The 21,046-nt window shown below is 48.4% G+C and overlaps 1 protein-coding gene across 7 annotated transcripts in view; it reads left to right on the top strand.

The window, feature by feature from the left end:
• Msi2 (musashi RNA binding protein 2) overlaps positions 1–21,046 on the top strand; it is a 371,618-nt gene that overhangs the window by 311,202 nt on the left and 39,370 nt on the right. For all 7 annotated transcript variants that reach the window (XM_026780518.1, XM_026780516.1, XM_026780517.1 and 4 more), the window contains exons 9-10: positions 7,334–7,448; positions 15,256–15,330. In XM_026780518.1, the coding sequence (XP_026636319.1) occupies positions 7,334–7,448; positions 15,256–15,330 (190 nt within the window). The remainder of the gene's footprint in view (positions 1–7,333; positions 7,449–15,255; positions 15,331–21,046) is intronic.

Raw genomic sequence — 21,046 nt, 5'->3', positions numbered from 1 at the left:
CAGACCACGAAGTTTGCAACTTAGTCTCAGACGTTTTTAGGATTTTCTTTTCTTGGAATGCTGGGGATTACCAGAGCCGTGTGTGTATAAGTGCCCAAGCACCAAGTCCAGCCCTTTGTCTGCAGCATGCTCTCGGATGGGAAACACAAACCCACCCCTACCCGTCCAGGTACAGACATGGAGTATGTTCAAGTGCTGGGCAGGGGTATCAGAAAGCTAGCAGTGATCAGTGTTGGCCAAAGGATACCAGCTGGTTTTTGAGCTGTCTTTGCAACTTTTCTGTAAGTTTGAAATTATGTCTGTGTTTTAGTTAGGGCTTTCATTGCTGTGAAGAGACACCATGAGAGGCTGGAGAGATGGTTCAGCGGTTAAGAGCATTGCCTACTCTTCCAAAGGTCCTGAGTTCAATTCCCAGCAACCACATGGTGGCTCACAATCATCTGTAATGAGGCCTGCAGGAAGAATACTGTATACATAATAAACAAATAAATAAATATTTTTTAAAAGAAAGACACCATGACCACAGTAACTCTTTAAAGAAAACATTTAATTGGAGTGACTCACTTATAGTTTTGAAGGTTCAATCCATTATCATTGTGGCAGGGAGCATGCATGGCGGGTAGTATGGCCACGTGCAGACAGATACAGTCCTGCAGCCCAGAGTCCTTAACGTCCTTCTACGTCTTGACTTAGAAGCAATAGGAAGTCAACTGACTGTCACACTGAGGGAAGCTTGAGCAAAAGAGACCTCCAAGCTAACCCTCACATTGACACACTTCCTCCAACAAGGCCACACCTCCTAATAGTGTCACTTCCTTTGGGAACCATTTTCTTTCAAACCACCATGGTCTGAATAGCAAGTTAGAAATGTAGGGCTGAGGTATAGCTCAATGGAAGAGCATCTGCCTAGCATGCACAAGGCCCTGGGTTTGATACCCAACACTAGTACCAAAAAAAGAGAGAGAGCAAGAAGACGAGAAGAAAAGAAGAAGAAACAAACAGTAAACCCATGGAGACCTACCTCCAATTTGTTTCTAATGTCCACGAAAAGCCACATAGCCCCATAGTGCTACAGTGGAAAGGGAGCTTGTATGCTCTGCCCACTGCCCTATGATGTCAGTCAACTTGAGTGCCCACTACCTTGAGAACTCAGCCAACAGACAGCAGGATGGTAGAATGCCTCCCATCCTCCTGTCCGATCCCTACACGTCAGTGACTTCAGGCAGCACCTAACTCTTTGATGGCCCTTTGGGCTCCATGGTCCTGCTGATTACACTTTGTGTCCCATCCTCCCTCACTGGCTCTGAGCTGGCACATGGTAGAATGTGGTAGAAGTTGCATGGTGTGAATCCCAATACCCGATTAGAAGCTTATGCAGAATCTCTTGGAATGTTCGTACTGTCACAAGGCCAGATGTCCTGGAGAAGCTGTAGGTGGTATTCCATCGGCGGTGTTGGACCCTCAACTTAATCCAGGCTTTCTCTGACTCCAGCCCTAGCCACCATCTGACCACAGTTCCATGAGAGAACCCAGTACCATCGACTAGAGCTCTGAGGATCACAATCAGTGGTTGTACAAAGCCACTGTGTTTGGGGACATTTGGTGTACGCTTGTTGATGTCTGGAACAGATGACCTGAGTCTGTGACCAGAATGAAACAGGTAGATTGGGTTTTCCTGTTTGGTTCTGGTTTTCCCTCTAGGTCTTAGGTCAAGCTCTCTGGCTTGCCATAAGTACAGGAGACGATAGCCCGTATGTGACCTGGATCTAACGAGGGAGAAGTGACAAGCCTAAAAATGATGCAAGGCAGTGTGATGATCAGAGAGCCCTTGCCTGTTCCCTTGGTGAACAGGAATGTGGAAGTCCTCTGAGCGGGCCCTGAGCGGGCGCTCGCCTTATTTATTTGTGGATCCCCCACATCCCAACTCTGAGTTCTTCCACATCACAGAGTTAATCCTCCTGAATCTCCAGGGGCAGGGAGTGGGGACAGACTGTGCAAAGAGCCGTCTGGACCCTGAGTAATCTTTCCAGAAGTTCTCACTGCTGGCCTGAGCAGGCTCCCTGCTGTTTCCAATGCCTCTGCTGTCATTCAAAGGCCCAAGACAGGCTGAGGCCCCAGAGAGTTCGCATGCCATGGCCTCTGGCCCTGAGTGCACTCACTGTGACAGGGCGGGTGGCTGACAGAGCTCCTGTGGTGGGTGCTGCCAACATGCCACCAGCAAAGACAGCAGAATTCAACCCAGCTGCCAGCCCTGCTCAGCGCTGGGAAGAGTAGGTGGGTTTATTTAAAATACTCCCATTACAGTTAGTTAACCTTTATGTTCCCTAAATGAAAATTGTATAAACCTGAAATTTCCGTTGATCGGGTTGCCTAGGAACAGGCAGCAGGTTTTCATAAGACAAAGCAATAGATTGCCACCGATAGGGCTGTTAGGAAGTGAGCTGGTTAGCAGCATTATTCCCGTCCTGGTGTCAGCGTTAGGTAATTATCTGCCTGCCTGCTCAGGGCACGCCCATCTTCCTGTGCTGGGGCAGCTTCCTGCAGAAGAGACTTCTCAGCCTGCAGCTCCCAGGATGGGGGCTCAAAGGCAGGACCTAGAGCTGATCACCATACCTGAGCTACGAGCAGAAATCTAAAAGACCTGATGTGGTTGAATTTATTTGTTTTTAATCATCTTTCTCCACCTACAGGCAAGAGGAATTCCCCCAATAACCCTATTGATGACAGGCTATTACATTGTTTTATGAAAACATGTAACATGAAGCCACTACATGGCAGGAGACTTGGGAAGTAGTAACAGAATACACCGTAATTTTTGTTTCTTTGCTTGGTTCTCTGAAACAGGGTTTCTCTGTGTAACAGCCTAGCTGTCCCAGAACTAGCTCTTGTAGGTCAGGCTGACCTTGACCTCAAGAGATCCTCCTGCCTCTGTCTCCCAAGTGCTGGGATTAAAAACATGCACCACTACTGCCCGGCCCCTACACCATAATTTTTAAGCTGCTCTAAGATAACTTTGGTAGATCTTTTAAATATTTTTAATACAATATACACACTTGGGGTTTTTTTTTTGATTGTTTGTTTGTTTGTTTTGTTTTCTCCACAAGGTCACTGTCATTTATGTTTGGCTTCCTGTAGTTAGGGTAACTACTGTCCTGGTCTGCCTGGGACCTAGGAAGTTCCCAGTACCAGTACCTCATGGCCAGTGTTTTGATGGCATTTGACCAAACTCCACTTCATTGGTACCCTAGTAGTTCTGTTGTTTATTTGGATTTTTTTTTTTTTACTTTTTAAAGATTTTTTTTTGTGTGTGTGCATGTGTGTATGCTTACGTGTGTGCATGTATGTGTGTGCACATGTGGTTTTTCTGAGACAAGATTTCTCTGTGTAACAGTCTCTGCTATCCTGGAACTCGTACTGTAGACCAGACTGGCCTCAAACTCACAGAGATCTGCCTGCCTCTGCCTCCCGAGTGCAGGGATTAAAGGAGTATGCCACCACACCCCACCATAAAGATGTATTTTATGTATCTGTGTGTCACAGGTATGTCTTGTACCTGCAGAGGTCAGAAAAGAGAGTTGAATGATTCCCTGCATCTGGAATTAGGGATGTTTATGAGCCACCTTGTGGGTGCTGGGACTTGAACCCAGGTCCTCTTCAAGAGCAAATGCTCTTAACTATTGAGCTATCTTTCTAGGCCCCCATCCTGTTGTTTTCTAAAATATTTTTTTTATTACTCTGTGTATGTGTGTCCATCTGTCCATGTCTGTGTGTGCCTGCCACACACGGGAAAGTCTTAAAGGACAATTTGCAGCAGTTTTCTCTTATAACATGTGGATTCCCGGGACAGCACTCAGGTGGCCAAGCTTGGTGGCAAGAGCCTTCATATACTGAATCATCTCATCAGCTCCAATCCCTGTTGTTGAATTATAATTGTTGTTGTTGTTGTTGTTGTTGTTGTTGTGGTGGTGGTGGTGGTGGTGCTTCTGCCTGGCAAACAGCCACATTCATAGACCCTCACAGTACAAAATCCTACTTGTAGGATTATTAGAGCAAAAGATGGTATCATAGTAGGTTTTTATATATTACCAGTTGCCCTTCGGGAAAAATCAAAGTGCTGGTTTCTGCCTGTTGTGCATTGAATATGAATTATGCCCTACAGCTCATAGATTTGAACACTTGCTCCCCAGCTGGTGGTGCTACTGGGGAACCTTTAGGGAACAGAACCTCTCTGGAGGAAGTCTGTCACTGGGGCAGTTGTTTTGCTTTGTATTCTGTTACAATTTCTGTGTGTGTGTGTGTGTGTGTGTGTGTGTGTGTGTGTGTGTGTGTGTGTATCTGTCTGTCTCTGTTTGTCTGGGGTGGGACACACACACACACACACACATGCCAGATACCCTAGAGCTGAAGTTATAGGAAGTTGTGAGTGGCCTGGACTCAAAATTTAGCCCTCTGGAAGGACAGTCTACATTTTTCTTTCTTTTTTCTTTTTAAGACAGAATCTCACAGTCTCTCCCTGGCTGTCCTGGAGCTCACTATGTAGATCCGGCTGACCTCCAACCCATAGAAATCTTCCTGCCTCTTGTCTCCCAAGTGCCAGGGTAAAGGCTTGTACCACCACACCCAGTTTACAATATATACCCTTAGCCACTGAGCCTGTCCAGGCCCCAGGCATTGATGCTCATATAGCCCAGCCCCTCTTTCTGCTTGCCCTTTGCTTCCTGGCTACAGAGGAATATGGCTAGCCACCTCAAAACTACAGCCATGCCCTCCTCCACCAAAGCTTGAGCCAAAGCAGACAATTAACCTGCGTGTCCGCACACCACAGCACGTGTGTGGCTGCCACTTCCTGTCTTCCCACCTCGTTTGAGACAGAATCTGCTGGTTCTCCCCGCATACACCAGTTTTTTTGGCCCCACAAGCTTCCAGGGATTCTCTCAACTCCCCAGAGGAGTGCTGGGGTTACGGATGTGCAAGCCATACATCCAGCTCTTCCGGGGACACTGGACACTGAAACTCAGGTCCTCATGCTTGTGTGGCAGGCACATGGCGTCACCCACTGAACCATCTTCCCAGCCCCCCAAAATACTTGATTCTGAAGCTATGTACTTCTTTAAGAACTGCTTGTGAACTGCCTGTTCATATCTTTTACCTATTTCTCTTTCACCTTTCTCATTTCTTCTTTTCAACAAAACAAAACAAAAGCCTCTTTATCACGAGCATATTCGTCATGCATGTTGAGTCCATTATTATTTTTATTTATTATTATTTTGGGGTTTTTTTGTTTTTGTTTTTTGTTTTTCAAAGCAGGGTTTCTCTGTAGCTTTGGAGCCTGTCTTGGAACTAGCTCTTGTAGACCAGGCTAGCCTCAAACTCCACCTGCCTCTGCCTCCTGAGTGCTGGGATTAAAGGCGTGCGCCATCACCGCCTGGCTTGAGTCCATTTTTAAAGATATTTGTAGTTACCATTCTTTTTTTTTTATATTTATTTATTTATTATGTATACAATATTCTGTCTGTGTGTATATCTGCAGGCCAGAAGAGGGCACCAGACCTCATTACAGATGGTTGTGAGCCACCATGTGGTTGCTGGGAATTGAACTCAGGACCTTTGGAAGAGCAGGCAATGCTCTTAACCACTTGAGCCATCTCTCCAGCCCTAGTTACCATTCTTTAAAGAGCAAGAATAATGCCTGTTACATGGTTTCAGAGTTATTATTTTAGATCAACGTTTCCCCTTGATCACTAAATAATTTCTTTTATTTTCTTGTTTGTTTGTTTGAGGCAAAATCTTCATACATAACCCAGGCTTTTCTCATGCTTGTAATCCTCCTGCTTCAGCATCCCAAGTGCTTAGATTACAGGCATGCCCCACCACTCCTGGCTTTATAATTACTACTAAAAGCACTAACTCTCTTTAATTGGAGTATCTGGGATGAGCATATCTCCAAAATGGGTCCTCTGTGTAGGTCCCCTTTTAAGCAATGTATACTGCACACAATCTAGCTCACACTGGCTGACTCAGACACACCATAGGCAACGTAATCCCCTGTGACACAGTGATACCCCTGGCAGCTGCTGAGCCAAGTGAAGCTTTTGCTCCTATACCATATGTCCCCAGACTGTTTTTTAAATAAGATACCCGATTCTTCTTCCTCTGTCACCATCAGGCCCCCATGCTGTTCCTGTTGGCTGCTCTAAGTGCCCTGCTTTGCCCTGCAACAGCCCATCTTTATCAGCCAATGGGCTTGATTTACAGCCAACGGTGCTTGTTAAGTTTGCCTGTAAACTAAAAGCAAGCAATGCTGAGCAGGCTCAGGCAGTCCCCTCAAACGATGCAGAAGCTTCTGTAGGCCACAGCTTTATTTACTGGAGTCTCAGTTTTTTATTGCACGTCTTTATTTATGTCGGAGTGCGTGTGCCATGGCGTTCGTGGAGGTCAGAGGACAACTCAGAGACTCAGTTCTCTCCTCCCACCGTGTCAGTCCCAGAAAATGAACTCAGGTCATCGGGGTTGAGAGAAAGTGACTTTAACTACTGAACCATCTCCCTGGCCCTACGGCTTTTATTTTCTATAAATAATATTGTTCAGTCAGTGACCTCTGGATGCATATTTAGAATAGGATCGGGAGATTTTGGAGGCAGAAGATAAATGGAAAGATTAGCAGCCACTAAAAGACAGGAGTGCTAAATGCAAAACTAATAATCCATTGGCATAGAGTCTATGTGAGATCTCGGGACTCCTTTGGCGAAGGCTGGTGGTAAATGTGACACTTGGCTTCCAGGCCTTTGCCTGCGGGGGTGGAAGGCGGTATGTTACTTCTGAGCCTCTGATGTTCAGTGGTCTCATCTGGGAGATGGAGCCAGGTCTGAGTACCCTCTCTGTTTCATAAAAGAGGGTCTCTCGTGGCCTGATGTGGGGAGTCCCTGGCCTTCAGGACCATTGAGGAATCTGTCTAAAAGGCCCAACAACCATGAATGATGATTATAATTGCTGCTGCTGCTCTTATCCGCAGGCCCATCCATCAGCGTCGCCGCCGCCTTAGCCATCACGCTTTCGGCACCAGGTTGCAGCCCCTCGCGTGTATCTTTAGCTTGCGTCCTCGCTGCCCTTCCAGAACCTAATTTCATCCTTGTAGGTTTTTCCAACGCAGGATTTGCACAAGTGGTATGGCTTCTTAAATATTTATTTTGCAAGCCGTTTGCTCGGCACAGCTATTTTTACAGCGAGTAAGGAGCGAGGCTGAAAATAACAGCCCCGTAACCCGGTGGGTTCGGCGGCTGACATTTGCGTGGAATGCATTTGCATCTCATTTGCCCTCCTTTCTGTTTAACAGGTAGAATGTAAGAAAGCTCAGCCGAAAGAAGTCATGTTCCCACCTGGGACAAGAGGCCGGGCCCGGGGGCTGCCCTACACCATGGATGCGTTCATGCTTGGCATGGGGATGCTGGGTGAGTCGGCACAGGTGTGGGGATGGGGGAGCCCAGTGGACCGGGGCTGAGGGCTGTGGCAGCCTGTACTGCCCACTGAGTCACTTAACAGTCATTTAACCCACCTGAGCGTCCATTTACCTGTGTATGCTGCTGTTAACTCAACTTCTAGTGAGGGCGATAGGTTCCTCTTTGAGACAGTCAGACATTCAGTTGAGATCATGGTATGCTTGAGACTGTCTGTCCATCCTCTTCCTCAGACACAAAACAGGACCGCCATCCCCTCTCAGCCTCAGCCTTCTTGGCCCAGCGAGCATTCCTAAGACCTAAGAAACTCCTTGCTGGCCTAGCTTGCATGGACTCAGGCTATATTTTTCTAAAACTTAGGAGAGGCACTGGAGGGTGGCAAAGGGTGGGCACTAATCCTGTCTATTTAAATGATTAACATTTTTCTCTTGGGATATCAAAATTTGCATTTAAATGGATGTTTTAAATAGCCTGTTTTACTCTTTATTTGCAAAAAAAAATGATGAAAGACAAAGTGTGTTTGTTCTGACTAAAAATGATCTCTCCTGGCTTTTAGAGAAATTGAGTTGCATATTATGCCCCTTTCCTTAGAGGTATCTCTGTCCGCCCTGCGTAGATAATTGAAAATCTCACCGCTTAAATGGCATGAAAGATGGAGAAAGCGGAGGAGATGCGTAATGGTGTGGGTCGCAACAATAATTAGAAATTTCAAGGCGAGAGAACGGTATTTTAGTGCAAGTTATTGTGTGTCGGGAAAATACTAATTAAATGGGATAAATGGTCGTTAATGGTGAAATTCCATTCAGGCACACGAGCTGTCTAGTTTTAATGGGTTTTCATTTGGCTTGGCTAAGAGTCCCCTCTTCTATATTGTGTGATAAGCTCTTTGTATATTTTCAGATGTGCTGCTGTTTAAATCATTCCTGGCTTAGTTTTAAAACTTTTTGTGCCCTTACAAAGAATGGTATCTCCTTGTCTGAGAAAATAACCTGGGCAGGTAAAGCTATATTGAAGAACTTTAAAGGTAGAGAATGGTGCCATTGAGAATATTTTTTTAAATGGCCAATCTATTAATTCTCCTCAGATTAATTTTCTTAGGCTGAACAGAGTTTATAAGAAAAAAATCCTATTCCAGTTCTTTAGAAACTGCCTGCGTGATTCTAAAACTTACCTAGAAGTAGAAACATGAAAGAAAAGAAAATGTTTTTTTTTTAAAAAAAAAAAAAAAGCAAGAAATCAGAAAACACCAGTTTGACTATAGCCCAAAGCACTTTATAAAGCTACAGTAATTAAAACAATATGGTAGGGCTGGAGTGTGGCTCAGGTGGTAGAGCCCTTGCCTAGCATGCCTGAAGTCCTTGCATAAAACTGGGCGTGGCGGTGCACACCTGTGAACTGAGCATCTAACACTCAGAAGTTGACTGTGTATCAAGCTCAGGGACTATCTTATGGTAGAAAAGACTGTCCCTAGCTTCTGCCGGCTTGACCCCCCTAATTTTCTACTTAGCAACAGGGCGACAGCTGTGTGTATTCAGTAGACACTGATTTGACTGCTGAGTTTGGATCTTTTCCAGGCTGGCAGTTTACAGCGCCACACTCCCTGGGGTTGCTGGACAGGGGCAGCTGCTGTGTGGTAGCTTGTCAGAGAACAGCCATGTTCTCCATTCTCTCTCACGAAGGGAATCAGAGGCACGTCTGCAGCGTGCTGCCGCTTAGCTATGCAGGTTGGAAGATTGGGTATGGGAGATATATTTTTGGCATCCCACACCTTGTCAGTCTGTGGTAAGTTTATCAAGGTGTAACTCCGTCGTCAGCTGTAAGGACACACACTGGCTAGAGAGAACTAAAGAGTCTCCATAGATCTATATACATATAAGAGGATGTCCGTCCGTGTGTTGTATTTGCAGCAAGCATGTGGAAGCCACAGGTTTCTCACTGAACTTGGAGCTCAACAATTCAGCTAAACTGGCTGGCCCGCAAGCCCCAGGAATCCTCCCGTTGACTTCTGAGCACTGGATTTAAATCCGACACCTCCCATTTTTATGTGTCTGCAGGTCCTCACGCTTGTGCAGCAAGCACTTGACCACTGAGCCATCTCCCCAACCCCGTAGTTATTACTTCTAAATGATTGTTAAAACCATTGAGAATGAAATGATGCTGCTCTATGGCAGACTACTTAGCTCTTAATATATAGGCACCCTGGATTGCCTTCCTGTCCCTGATGGCGCAACGTGGTCCATGGGCCTCTGGCTCTTTAGGAGGAATCAGGAGGAAGACTTCCTCCTCCCTAGCTGCTTCATTGGTTACGTGTCTATCCTCTAACGCCACAGTGTGGCCTGGGGTAGTCTCCTCTTTGGGTAGGGCCGCTACCTCCACAGTGCACTGTGTGCATATCAGTCCTGGAACCCCTGCTATCACTGCCCTTAACAGTTTGGCTGATGAGCTTAGCTCCTAAAGGAAAATAAAACAAAAAAGAATTAATTCACTGAAGAGCTAGGTGTGGTGATGCATACCTGTAATCCTAGCACTTAGGAGGTAGAAGTGGGAAGATCAGAAATTCAAGGTCATCCTTGGTTACAGGGCAAGTCTAAAGCAGTGTGGACTATGTGAAAACCCTGTTTGATGAAAAACAAACAAAAATCACTGTGAATAACCAGATACAGTGGTACAAAGCTGTAGTCCTAGCCCTAAGGAGGCTGAGGCAAAATCCCAGGTCATGACCAGTCTGAGCTATATTGCGAGACCCTGCAAAATAAATACTCATTAATGAAGATAATTTCTAAGAAGAATATTTAAAAGCAAAACTATAAGGCACTGATGTCAAAATTCACTCATCCAACGTTTGTTTAGCGAGTGCCAGCATGAGAACCTTGCCTCCAATCCCAGTCAGGAGCTGAGGCAGACATGCTGGTCTTATGACTGGGGCATCATGTGACTAATTTTTAAAACCTTTCAGGATCTTCTCCATCCCTTAGGAGGTCTCAGAAAAGGGAAGCTGGCAAGCAAATGGGAGTATGGCATTCTTTCTTTATTTCCCTTGATATGGCTGCCCACATCCTTGGGGCAAATGCAAGTTGTTTTGACTTGAGCTTTCACAGCCCTAATCGGATGGAATAAAAGATGGTGAGAATTCCTTAAAAGAGTGGAGGGGGCTGAAGAGAAAGGGACTTGCTCCAAGGTCCCACCTCTTACTTCTGAGCCAGACAGAACCAGAAACAACTGTGCCATCAGTGGAGATGCTTTTGCAACCCGCGGGTCCTGTCCCATTGTTCACGTTCTGTGGGAGCACCCACAGTCATCCAGCCTGATGCTGTAGAGTCCTCCTGGGTTTTCTTAACGAAAATGGACTTAGTAAAATCAAACACGTGACTCTTGATGTATTTGATTCTTCTTGGCCTTCCCTGCCTTTAGCCTTATAATCCCACTGCCTTTAATATTCTTGGCCTGGTTGGGCACATGCTATTTATTAAACACATGATAGAGAGAGAAAGCTCAGTGTTGAAGCCTTGTAAAAAAGCGTCCCTTGGCAGACGGGGGAGAAGAGACGCTACAGGCCAGATAGCAGCTAGCCAAAAGCGTTCTTATCTTCATTTGTCCCAATAGATCCTTGCAAAACCCTGGGATAGTGCTCCCCAACATTAATGCCTTGTAAATGGAAGGCAATAAATAAATAAATAATAAATAAAAATCAATCATTGAAAGACCTGGGGAGCCATGATCTGCACACATTGACTCCAGATCAGGAGACCCGCTTACCTTCCTGGACTTGTCTGTAGACTCTTCTGTAGTTTATCTTTCCCCTAAAATACTGGTTTGTCTGTCCTAATTTGTGCACCTGTTTCTTGGAAGACAGAAGTAACTCCAAGTTCAGCTGTCCCTTATCCTTCCAGAGCAATGGGTCCATAGAGCCTTCTGAGTCTGTGAGACTGCCCTTTGTCTGCTCGCCAGTGTGGGGACCGCCCATTTCATGTGCACTACAGCCCTTGAATATTTGTGATATGGCACATGCCCCTAAGGGACTGAAGTTTCCCTTTCAAATAGTTTTTCGTTAAAGGTTAAATTAGCACAGGTGTGGAGGAGCCCCTACAGCTGGGGAGAATTTTTGGACCATGGGACTTTGTGGACTGGCTTCCGCATCCTTGCCTATGAGGGGCTCTTGGTCCTCGCTTGACTTCAGGGAGCTATCATCATAGCCCCAGGCAGTCCTGCACTTGTAGCAGACACTCGCTGTGTTCTCTGGATATAAATGACCCCTCTCTCTTGTCTCTTTGAAGTCAAGAGCCTGGGCAAAGCCTTATTTCAGGATACTAGATGGTTGCCTAAGAGCCTGGATAAGCCACGGCCTATCTAAGATGCAAACGCTTCTAAGTTAGGAGCAGAGATCTAAAGCCACAGTTTTGAGAACCCTGTGAGCATCCCGAGGAGGGGGCCACACAAAGAACTTTTGAGCACACTATTATCCCTCTCTTACTTGTGCAGCCACAGTGGAAAGCCTCGGTGTGAGGAAGGTGGGCATCCAGGCAGAAGGCCTGGTTTTTTTTTTTCCTTTAGTGACAAGAGATAATTACTGTGGGATTGATCAGGCGTCCAGAGTACTGGAGCAAATAAATTGTGCAGTGGCCACCGTGGGAGGGGCCCAGCTGCTAATGGAAGTGGTGGCGGGGTCGTCCTGCTGTAATGTGGCTTGACGGAGTGTCCGCGCGGGTCTACTGTAATGGGCTATTGATATGCAGCCAGCCGGTTTCCCCCGTGCGGCCTGGGCCCTGAACCACTGGAGCAGAGCTGGGCTGCACAGCCGCAAATGAAGAGGAAAATTGAAGTAATGTTGTATTATAAATTTATAATTTCATCTGCCTGACAGAGAGGCTATTCAGTATTGGGGGTATGGAGGTGAGATCCCCCAGCGTGGCAGGTGTGGAATTTTCATCTCCATTCCTTGGGTGATGATGATATTGGCCTATCCGGAAGAACAGGGTGAGGCCCAAAGTCCGTGGGAACTTGACAGTACGTTTCTTTTTCCGTGTTGAAGACTTTAAGATCTGCGTGAGGGAGAATATTTGCAACGAAGTTGTACAGGTAGCTTGCGCACCAGGAGGGACTAGCCATTCCACTGTCCCTCACCTGCGGTCAGGGGAAATGATGCATGGGCTTTCGCTCTTCCTGCCAAATTAACACTTCAAATTTAGGACCCTGCTCTGAAGTTAGCAGCAAAGGAGCCATTTTTCTTCAGGAAAGCCCCTAGGCAGCAGTGATTTGACCATTTGCCTATAATCCATTTATCAATATTGTTGAAATAGTGCTATCAGAAATCTAGCCCTGAAAGATCTGATTTGATAGTAGATGATTAATTTAGAGAAAAATTGAGCTGCCCATCCAGAATATAAATTCCAGCGAACAGCCATTGCGTATCAAGGGCTCTGGGGTCTGGCCACCAGAGTATCTCTCTTCCCCATCAGGTGCTCTGAGTTCAGTGGCCTCCTGGGCTCCTGCCCCTCTGAGACCAGTAGGTACAGTGTTTCTGGGTCATTCTGTCTTGCCTTCTGCCAGTGAGGCATCATGAGCCTGGAGGGTAATCTCACCAGGACAGAGCCAGTGACCAGGCCCAGATGAAGTAGAGCTAGCCCAATTGGCCAGTGCATTAGTTCACAGGTGGGAAGGCTCTGGCTGTAGCAAGGACCACAGCTGGTCATTGCTGAGAATTTGAGCACCTCAGTGTTGCCAGAGACCTGCAAGGCTTTTTACCTGTGGCAAGATCCCACCTCTAAATGAAAGGGGGAAACCCCCATTTTAGGTCAGAGTCTTGTGGCAGAATCCCATAGGTCTTAATCAGTTTTTGAATTGACATCTATTTCTCAATCCTGAATGCTAGGAAATCCAAATAGTGAGAGAGTCAATGGTCTCTCTGGAACCTTCCTTGAAAGAGCATTCATCCCGTTTAAAGGCTGTGTTCTTGTGAGCCATTTGTCTCCCAAAGGCCCAGATGGTTAGGATTCCAGTGTGAATTTAGGGAGACTCAAACAATAAGGCCATAGTCATCCCCAAGGGCGTGGTCTTGAGCTAGGCCTAGATACCAGGTCTCCTGACTTCCAGACCCATGAGTGACCTAGATCTAGTGGTGAAGCCACCCCCGCCCCCCAACATCTCTAGGGAAAAAACCATGCAAGGCTTAACGTTGGGCCTCTGAGGCATAAGCACTGACTGACAGTGGGAAGAGTTCCCAAGCCTGACTCATGATGGGGAGGAGAACGTGGAATATAGGTGAGCAGGGTCGTAGTGTGCTTGGTATGAGACTCCATGGGGAGGTGGATATCGAACCCCCTGAGCTTGTGATTTGGGGGAGTATGCAAGCAGAGCAGAAACAGGTAGAGTGGCCACTGCTCCCCGTCTTCTGGAAAACTTGGGGCCTGCCCTAAACCCACCATAGAAGTGTCTTTCCACTCTCTTTTTGGTAGAAACAGAAGTGCCTCTGACCTCTGGGAGTGGCAAAGATTATTATAGAGCCGTGGTGCTGAGAATTAGCAGGAAGGCTGGGGAATGGAGCCTGGCAAGCAGACAGGAGCTTAGAGAGTGGAGCCATCAGAGCTCCAGCTGCCAGCCAAGGGGGACAGCTCAGGAATGGCCTGGTCAGAGGGCCACTTGGCACCTCTGGATGCTGGATTGTCCTGCTGATGCCAGAGTAAACACTCAGAATCACCTGTCATCCTCTGTCCACTGGCTCTAGATGCGGGTAGCTGTGAAAGTTTGCCTTGATCGGCCTCCTAGGCAGAAGCAGAGTTCGTTCAAGTGCTGGCCAGACTGACACCCACCCGCCAGCCACCTCAGAAGCCAAAGCTGAGGGCTAGCCACTGTGCTTAGGGGACCGGGGTGACATTTTTGGAGTATGATTGTACTAAGCTAACCCACACAGGGTGGAAGGAGGCACAATAGGTCTCTGGAGACAGGAGATAGTTGTGGCGCTGCTGTGACCAAGGAAGCTACAGTACAGGAAGGCTCCATTCACCTCCACTGTTGTTAGAATCGGGACGGGGCGTGAAGAATGTGGTGAGCAGTATTGAAGTGACCTCTTAAATGGGAGATTGCTTCACAAAGTGGAGCAGGCCCACCCCCTCCAGGACTCACTAGAGGGGCTCTCAGCGCCCCTTAGTAAGTCACCTGCTACAGAAGGGTCAGACAAACCATCTACCGTGAATTGTCCATGAGAATTCTGCACCTTGCCTTCAGAGCTCAGCCGGGGCTTCCTGGTACATGTTTTCACGCAGTCCCTCTAGCTCTCTTGAAGACACACTTCTTTGCAGTGTCTATGCTGGGACATGGCCCCCGCCTCTCTCAGCCATGGCTTGCTAAGCTGAGAGGCAGCCCTCTGTGTAGCTACTAAACTGCCAATCCCAGAGTACCCCTGCCCTGTGTGATGCTCTGGCTCCTGTCCACTGCCTCGAAAGAAGGCAGTACAAGGACTTTAATCTCCTACTGTCAACATCTTTAAGGTAAAGTACATTCAGGGTAAGCTCTCCAAATGTCAGAGCTGGAGGCAGGCACTGTGCTCCTCCTTCCGTGTGGTATTTACTCTTCAGGTTCATGAACGCAGTCTGGCTGCCTAAATATGGGTTAATTATAAACATCCTCACGGTCACACCTCCAGCCGTGGGAGAGAGGGGGATACAGGGCCTGGATAGAGACCCTCCCCAGAGATACATCATTCTGTAAGCATAGCCACAGCTGGTTTCGCTGTCACCTTCCATGAAATAGCACTCCAGGTCCAAGGCCACTGTCTGACACCTCGTTCTTTCTCTCTTCGTTTAAGGCTACCCCAACTTTGTGGCAACCTATGGCCGAGGCTACCCTGGATTCGCTCCTAGCTATGGCTACCAGTTCCCAGGTAAGTGGCTTAGATTCTGGGGTTTTCGAAATTTGGGAGGCAGACATCTGGAGGGGAGTGGAGAGATGCTCCGAGAGAGAACACAGTTTGCTTACCTGTCGACCTTCCGAGTCCTGTCTGGTTCATGGTCAGCGAATAATTGGAACTTTCCAATGGACTAGAGTGTTTCCTTGAGGCTGGTGGAAAACGGGAGGAGAGGAGGTGGGGAACCCCTTCTGCTCACCTCCTTTGCCCCCAAGCCTGTTCTCAGGCTTTTCTGGGGGATTAACGAGGCCCAGGGCTTGTTGCTGCATCCACCATCCCTGCTGCCTGCTGCTCATCACATCTGCCTGTCTAATGCTTCCCAGCCTGCCTTCCCTTCCTCCTCCCCTCTAATCCTCTCCACTGCCCTGATGTCGGGCTTTTCTGATGTACGTTGGTGAGGTTGCAGGGGTCAGACTTATACTTTGTACCCTGAACAAACTCTACAAATTCTCGTTCTACTCTGCATAGATAGCTGGGCATGACACTGCGCCCCCCCATGCCCAGGTGCTTTAGCGCTGAGGAGCCAGTGGGTGTGGTCTGGGGAAAATGGAGAGGATGCTGCAGGAAATGATGCTTTAGGAGTGTTGATGTTCTTTGTGAGGTAAACTTCCTCACAGATGAGGATATATTAGGGTGCCTAGTGTGTCAGAGTCAAAGGCCATATAATATAGCCAGCACTGATGTAAGGGAAGTCTGTGCTCTGTAGTTCTCACTGTGCATGGGCCGGTGCGGGTTGCTGGGGGGGGGGTACTACACCTACTGACTATTCTTGGGGTTATCGCATCTCTACTTGGAGACCTAGGAGAAGTGCTGAGCAGAAGGCACAGAAAGCCGGCCTGAGGGAAGGCTGTCTGAGCCTGTGGAGGAAAGGTCTAAGGCTAGCACTGGCCTCAGTTCAGGCTTTGAAATGGCAACAGAGATGTGCAGGGCTATATCCCATGATTCTGGCCGGTACTGGAAACGTAGACATTTATCCTGGCTCTGGTTCCAGTTGGACAAGTGGCTGTGTGGCAAGTCACGTGCTCTGGTCCTCACTTCTCTTATTTGTGAATGGTTGGTGAGTGGGGCCTTTGAAAGACGGACAGTGCAGCTCTCCGACTGCGGGGTCAGAGGCAGAAGGGAGAGAGATGGAGCTACAGAAATCCAAGTAGAACGATGAGTGACCTTGGCAGCTTCCCCCTCTGGGAGATGCTGTCCGCAAGGACCCTTGGCGGACTCTTTCCGCAGCCTCTCTTCAGCTTGGACTCCTGGGACAGAAATCTGTATTCAGGCCTGAACTGTGCCTAGTTTACTCCCACTACAGGTAGAGATCCCAAGGCACAGAGACAGAGTCACAGTGAGCAAGGGGCAGCAATTAGCCCAGGCAGCCTGGATCCTAACATCTAATACTTGACCGTTAGCCAGTATCCACTGGCCAACTAGGTACCATAGGCCACCAAAAGGTAGATCTGTAGTAATTAAAATTCCGGAGAAAGGAAAACCTGAGGTCTTCATTCACACTGGCCACATTCCAGTGGCTGGGCAGTCACATGAGGCTGGTGGCTTGTCTCAGAGTGAAAAATAGTGTATTTCCATCCCACTGAGGGTTCTGTTGCCCAGTGTTGTTCCATAAAAAGATATGATATGGTACTCTAGAGGTGCGTACATGTTGGAGGGACACAATGTGGGATACTTTGAGGACAGTGAAGTGGACCCCATGCTAAGACCCCTGTCTTGTCTCAACCAGCCCAGGAAGTATCTGGTAGTGTTCTAACTCTGTGGCCCACATACGTGGGTATGCCCCAGACAGACAGAGAGACAGACATGCCAGCGTGACCTAGCTGAGGCTGGATAATTGAGGTGGTATTCCTCAGGGGCCTGGTTCCTTCTGGGAAGTCAAGGCTTTGATAAGGAGTGGGTACAGTGTCTGTGCCTGGAGACGCTGTTCATCTTCCTCATGTTGCCAGCTCTTCAACTGTGGCCAGTCATTAGGGTTAAATATGGGGGGGAAATCAGCCTTGAAGGCAGGCAGGCAGTATTCCCTGGCCCATAGGCTGGACAGTCCACTCTCAGCCACCAAACTTTCTGTGCCCTATCCATTTGTAGTCAGAAGAGTCTCTTATTCCATGACCTGAGAGAGACAACTATCTTTCTGCAGCTGAGTAGGTGTGAACCACCCAGCCTTTATCTTAGTATGTCAGGAGTCAGGTTGAGGTCAGAGCTCACCCCACTCCATGACCCTAGCCTCTGGGAGTTGCCCTTCATGGAGCATAAGACCCCATCTATTTGTTCTCACACCCTGCCAGGCCCCAGACACAAAGCCTACACTGCCTCCTGTGTCCTTCCCGTCATGAGTTCAGGATGTGGTCAGTCCCTCTAGAATCAATTTTTTTTTTTTTTGGTTTTCGAGACAGGGTTTCTTTGTAGCTTTGGTGCCCATCCCGGAACTAGCTCTTGTAGACCAGGCTGCCCTCGAACTCCCAGAGATCCGCCTGCCTCTGCCTCCCGAGTGCTGGGATTAAAGGCGTGCGCCACCACTGCCCGGCTCTAGAATCAAATTTGACATCGTCACAGAGCTTAAGGCTTGGTGGACTTCGGCATGGAATCTTGAGGGTGTCCTGACTTTAGTCTCCTGTGTCACTCTGTAAGGACTGTTTGAGGTGGGTGTGGCTAAGGAGGTGGTGGGACTGCAGAGTGAACTCCAAAAGTGGGGGCTGCCTAGTGCTCTGCCTTCTCCCTGCCTCCTCTGGGTGGTTCTGTAGAGCAGTTCCCATGCCCTGGGGCTCGATCCTGGCCCTTTCTGACTCTGGCACAGCTCTTGTCACCACCAAGTTGTCCTGATGCTTTTTCTTCGTGGTCTCAATCCTTATCCTGTGCCCACTTCCCATTTCTAGCCCCTCTGAGGTCCTGCATGAGTCCCGCGCCCCTCCTAAGCCTTCTGAGTCTATCCTAGAGGGATGCGGGGAGAAAGATGACAGCCCACCGGGTTCTCAAACCACAGCCTTCACGCATTAGCAGGAGTCTGGGGCCTTCTCAGCAGACAGGAACCTCATCCCTTCCAACGTTCTTTGCACATGTCTTTACCTGCACATCATCTCAACTGATTGAGGCCCAGGTCTCACCCCATCTGTGTGACATGTAGTTCCAATAGATCTCCGTAGGCCACACAACTGTGTTAAACAGGTTAGCCCATGTAGCCACCTGCAGGGTTGTAAATCTGTCCTGTCTGGCTGATGGAGTGAACGAACATGATTTCTCCTGTTTTAAATTCTGGGAAAGACCTCGTTGTTTTGCTTTGTTTTGTTTCGGAAAACTTAGTGTGTTTGTGCCCTCCCACTTTGCTTCTTGAATGCATTGTGGCCAGTCCCACCCCTACCCGCACCCCACCCCCAACTCCCCAGAAGGTAGGGATTCCTTGGAGGAATCCTGCAGATGCTGCCTTTTTAGAATAATGATCAAGCGGCCTTGCTGAGCATCTCGTGGGGCAAGACGTAAGCTTTTAAGTGCTGGTGACCCAGAGGGGTTGCAGCTGTGTGATCTGGAGGGTGCACCTGTGTCCTGTGGCGTGCGGTGGCGACGTGCACACTCACACACACCCTTCTATAAAACCATGTGCAAAATATGATCTGAATAAGCAGCTGTGTAAACACTGTCCGGTTGCCATTGTCCTTTGGGGCTGGTCTCTTGGTGGCTATTGCCACAGTGAACTCGTCTGTCTGTCTGAGAAGGAACAGTAGAATCGCCCTGACCCTGCTAGTTGTTGGCACAGACACCCCCCCCTCCCACTGGGCTCCCCCTTCCCCAACCTCACTGCTCCACCCATGTGTCTTACCCCTACCCCATGGCACCACCAGGGTGGGAAGGAACAGGACATCTGGCACCACCCAAATTGGGCTACACCTCAGTGCTAGCACCCTGACAGTCACCCCTATCCGGAAGGATCGTGTTATGCTGACCCCGTCCACATCCCTCTTTGAAATGTAGGGTTCTCTTGAGTTAGTAACGACAGTTCAGTCGTACCTGCAAAAGCCAGAGTTTGTGGGCAGTGACCCGTGGCTCTATTTGCCCAACCCGGTATGAACAGATATGTACATTTGAATTTCAGCGTCCTTGATATCCATAGAGCATGTCAGCATGGCAGGAGGTTCGTGCAGTTTGGCTCCTCTTGTTAGAGATAACTGATGTAGCAATTGCCTGGTTCCCTTTCATCTTTCTACGAGCTTTTTTTCATGAGTGGTGGAGGTAGTTGCTGCTCTTCAGAAACAGCTTGTAGGCTTCCCTCTTCTTCGTTTGACCTTGGCTTCTGTGAACTGCTCTGCTCTGGTGAGCGTGTCCTGAAGTGCTTGCCTCTTGGGCAGTTCAGTTCAGCCACTGTGAGTTTCCCCATTGCTGTAAATAGTTCATCTAGGCTGCTCCCTAATGACGTTTTATGTTTCCCCCTGTAAGCAACTGAGGTAGAAAAATAAATTGTTTACTACGGACATGCTGTGTGCTGCCGTCTCTTAGCCTGAGAGTGTCCTGTTCTCGCTCCAGGGGAGGTGAATGTACTAAATAACGAGAGCTAGTGACAGCCAAGTTCATTTTGTAGAAGCATGCCAAGTCCCCCCGGCTGCTGCCTGGCCCCAGCTCTCCCTTCGTCCTCGGCACACAGCCCTGTGCTTTCGCTGGAGGTGATCTGTCCTTGAGCAGAGATGGAACATCTGCTCGCGCCAGCTGCGGGATAGCGCCCTGCCCCGCACTCTGCTGCCACTCTCTCCCACCAGTGAAGACAGCACCCGAATGTTTCACATCTGTGCATCAGGTGTGGGTCTGGACGGTTGCGCGCGGGCTGAGGCACACATCTTGCCTTGCCTTTCCTAACCTCTGAGCAGTGCAGGCTAGAGGACAGTAGACCTGTTTCAGGATGGAGACCCAAAGGGTCTCTTGTTCCAGTTCGGCCACTTCCTAGCCAGGTGACCTTGTACTCTGAATAGTGAAAGTGCTTTTTTGAAATGAGGGAGGGAGGGAGAGAGAGAGAGAGAGAGAGAGAGAGAGAGAGAGAGAGAGAGAGAGAGAGAGAGGAGAGAGAATATACCATGCAAATCAGTAATTGCTCCAGAATGAAGTTTTAGAAATAAAGCGTATTGACATTGCTGATGAAGTAAGCTTCCCGGAGTGATTTTCCCGTCCTTGGCCCTCAGGATGGCACTGCCTGGGACTGCTTATCAATGATGGGCGTGGCATGGGATCCCCCTACCCCCACCCTGGGGAGTTGCCAGGGCAGGTCTCGGGGGGCATTGAGTGCGTTGATGAATGGAGAGCTGGTGGGGTGTCTTGGAGTAGTTGGGGTTCAGGTCAGGTTTCAGAAGGCCCCCCATTGCATGGGATGGGTTGAAGGAGGGTTTACAGAGGAGGGGCGATGGAGGCTGCCTTCCTCTGCGAGTTAGGGTATGAAGGGCTAAAGGATGCTACAGAAACTTAGTGAGTCCAGAAGGATGTCCCCTCCGTCTACCCCCCTCTTTCTTCTCAGCTCCATTCCTCTTCCTCGCCTCAGGCTGGCTGCTGGCTCTTTGGGATCTGCCATCACTACTAAGGACAATAAGGTTACTATGGCACCAGCTGCCAAGAGTCTCACCTTAGCTACAGAGTGCTCCAGGCACCCAGGAGAGCCAGGCTTTTTAAAAATATATATATATATTTATTTATTATGTATACAATATTCTGTCTGTATGTA

Source organism: Microtus ochrogaster, chromosome 7 (genome assembly GCF_000317375.1).
Source record: "Microtus ochrogaster isolate Prairie Vole_2 chromosome 7, MicOch1.0, whole genome shotgun sequence".
NCBI lineage: Eukaryota > Metazoa > Chordata > Mammalia > Rodentia > Cricetidae > Microtus > Microtus ochrogaster.
Note: the sequence above shows the minus strand (reverse complement) of the source record. Positions and strands in the feature narration are given on the sequence as shown.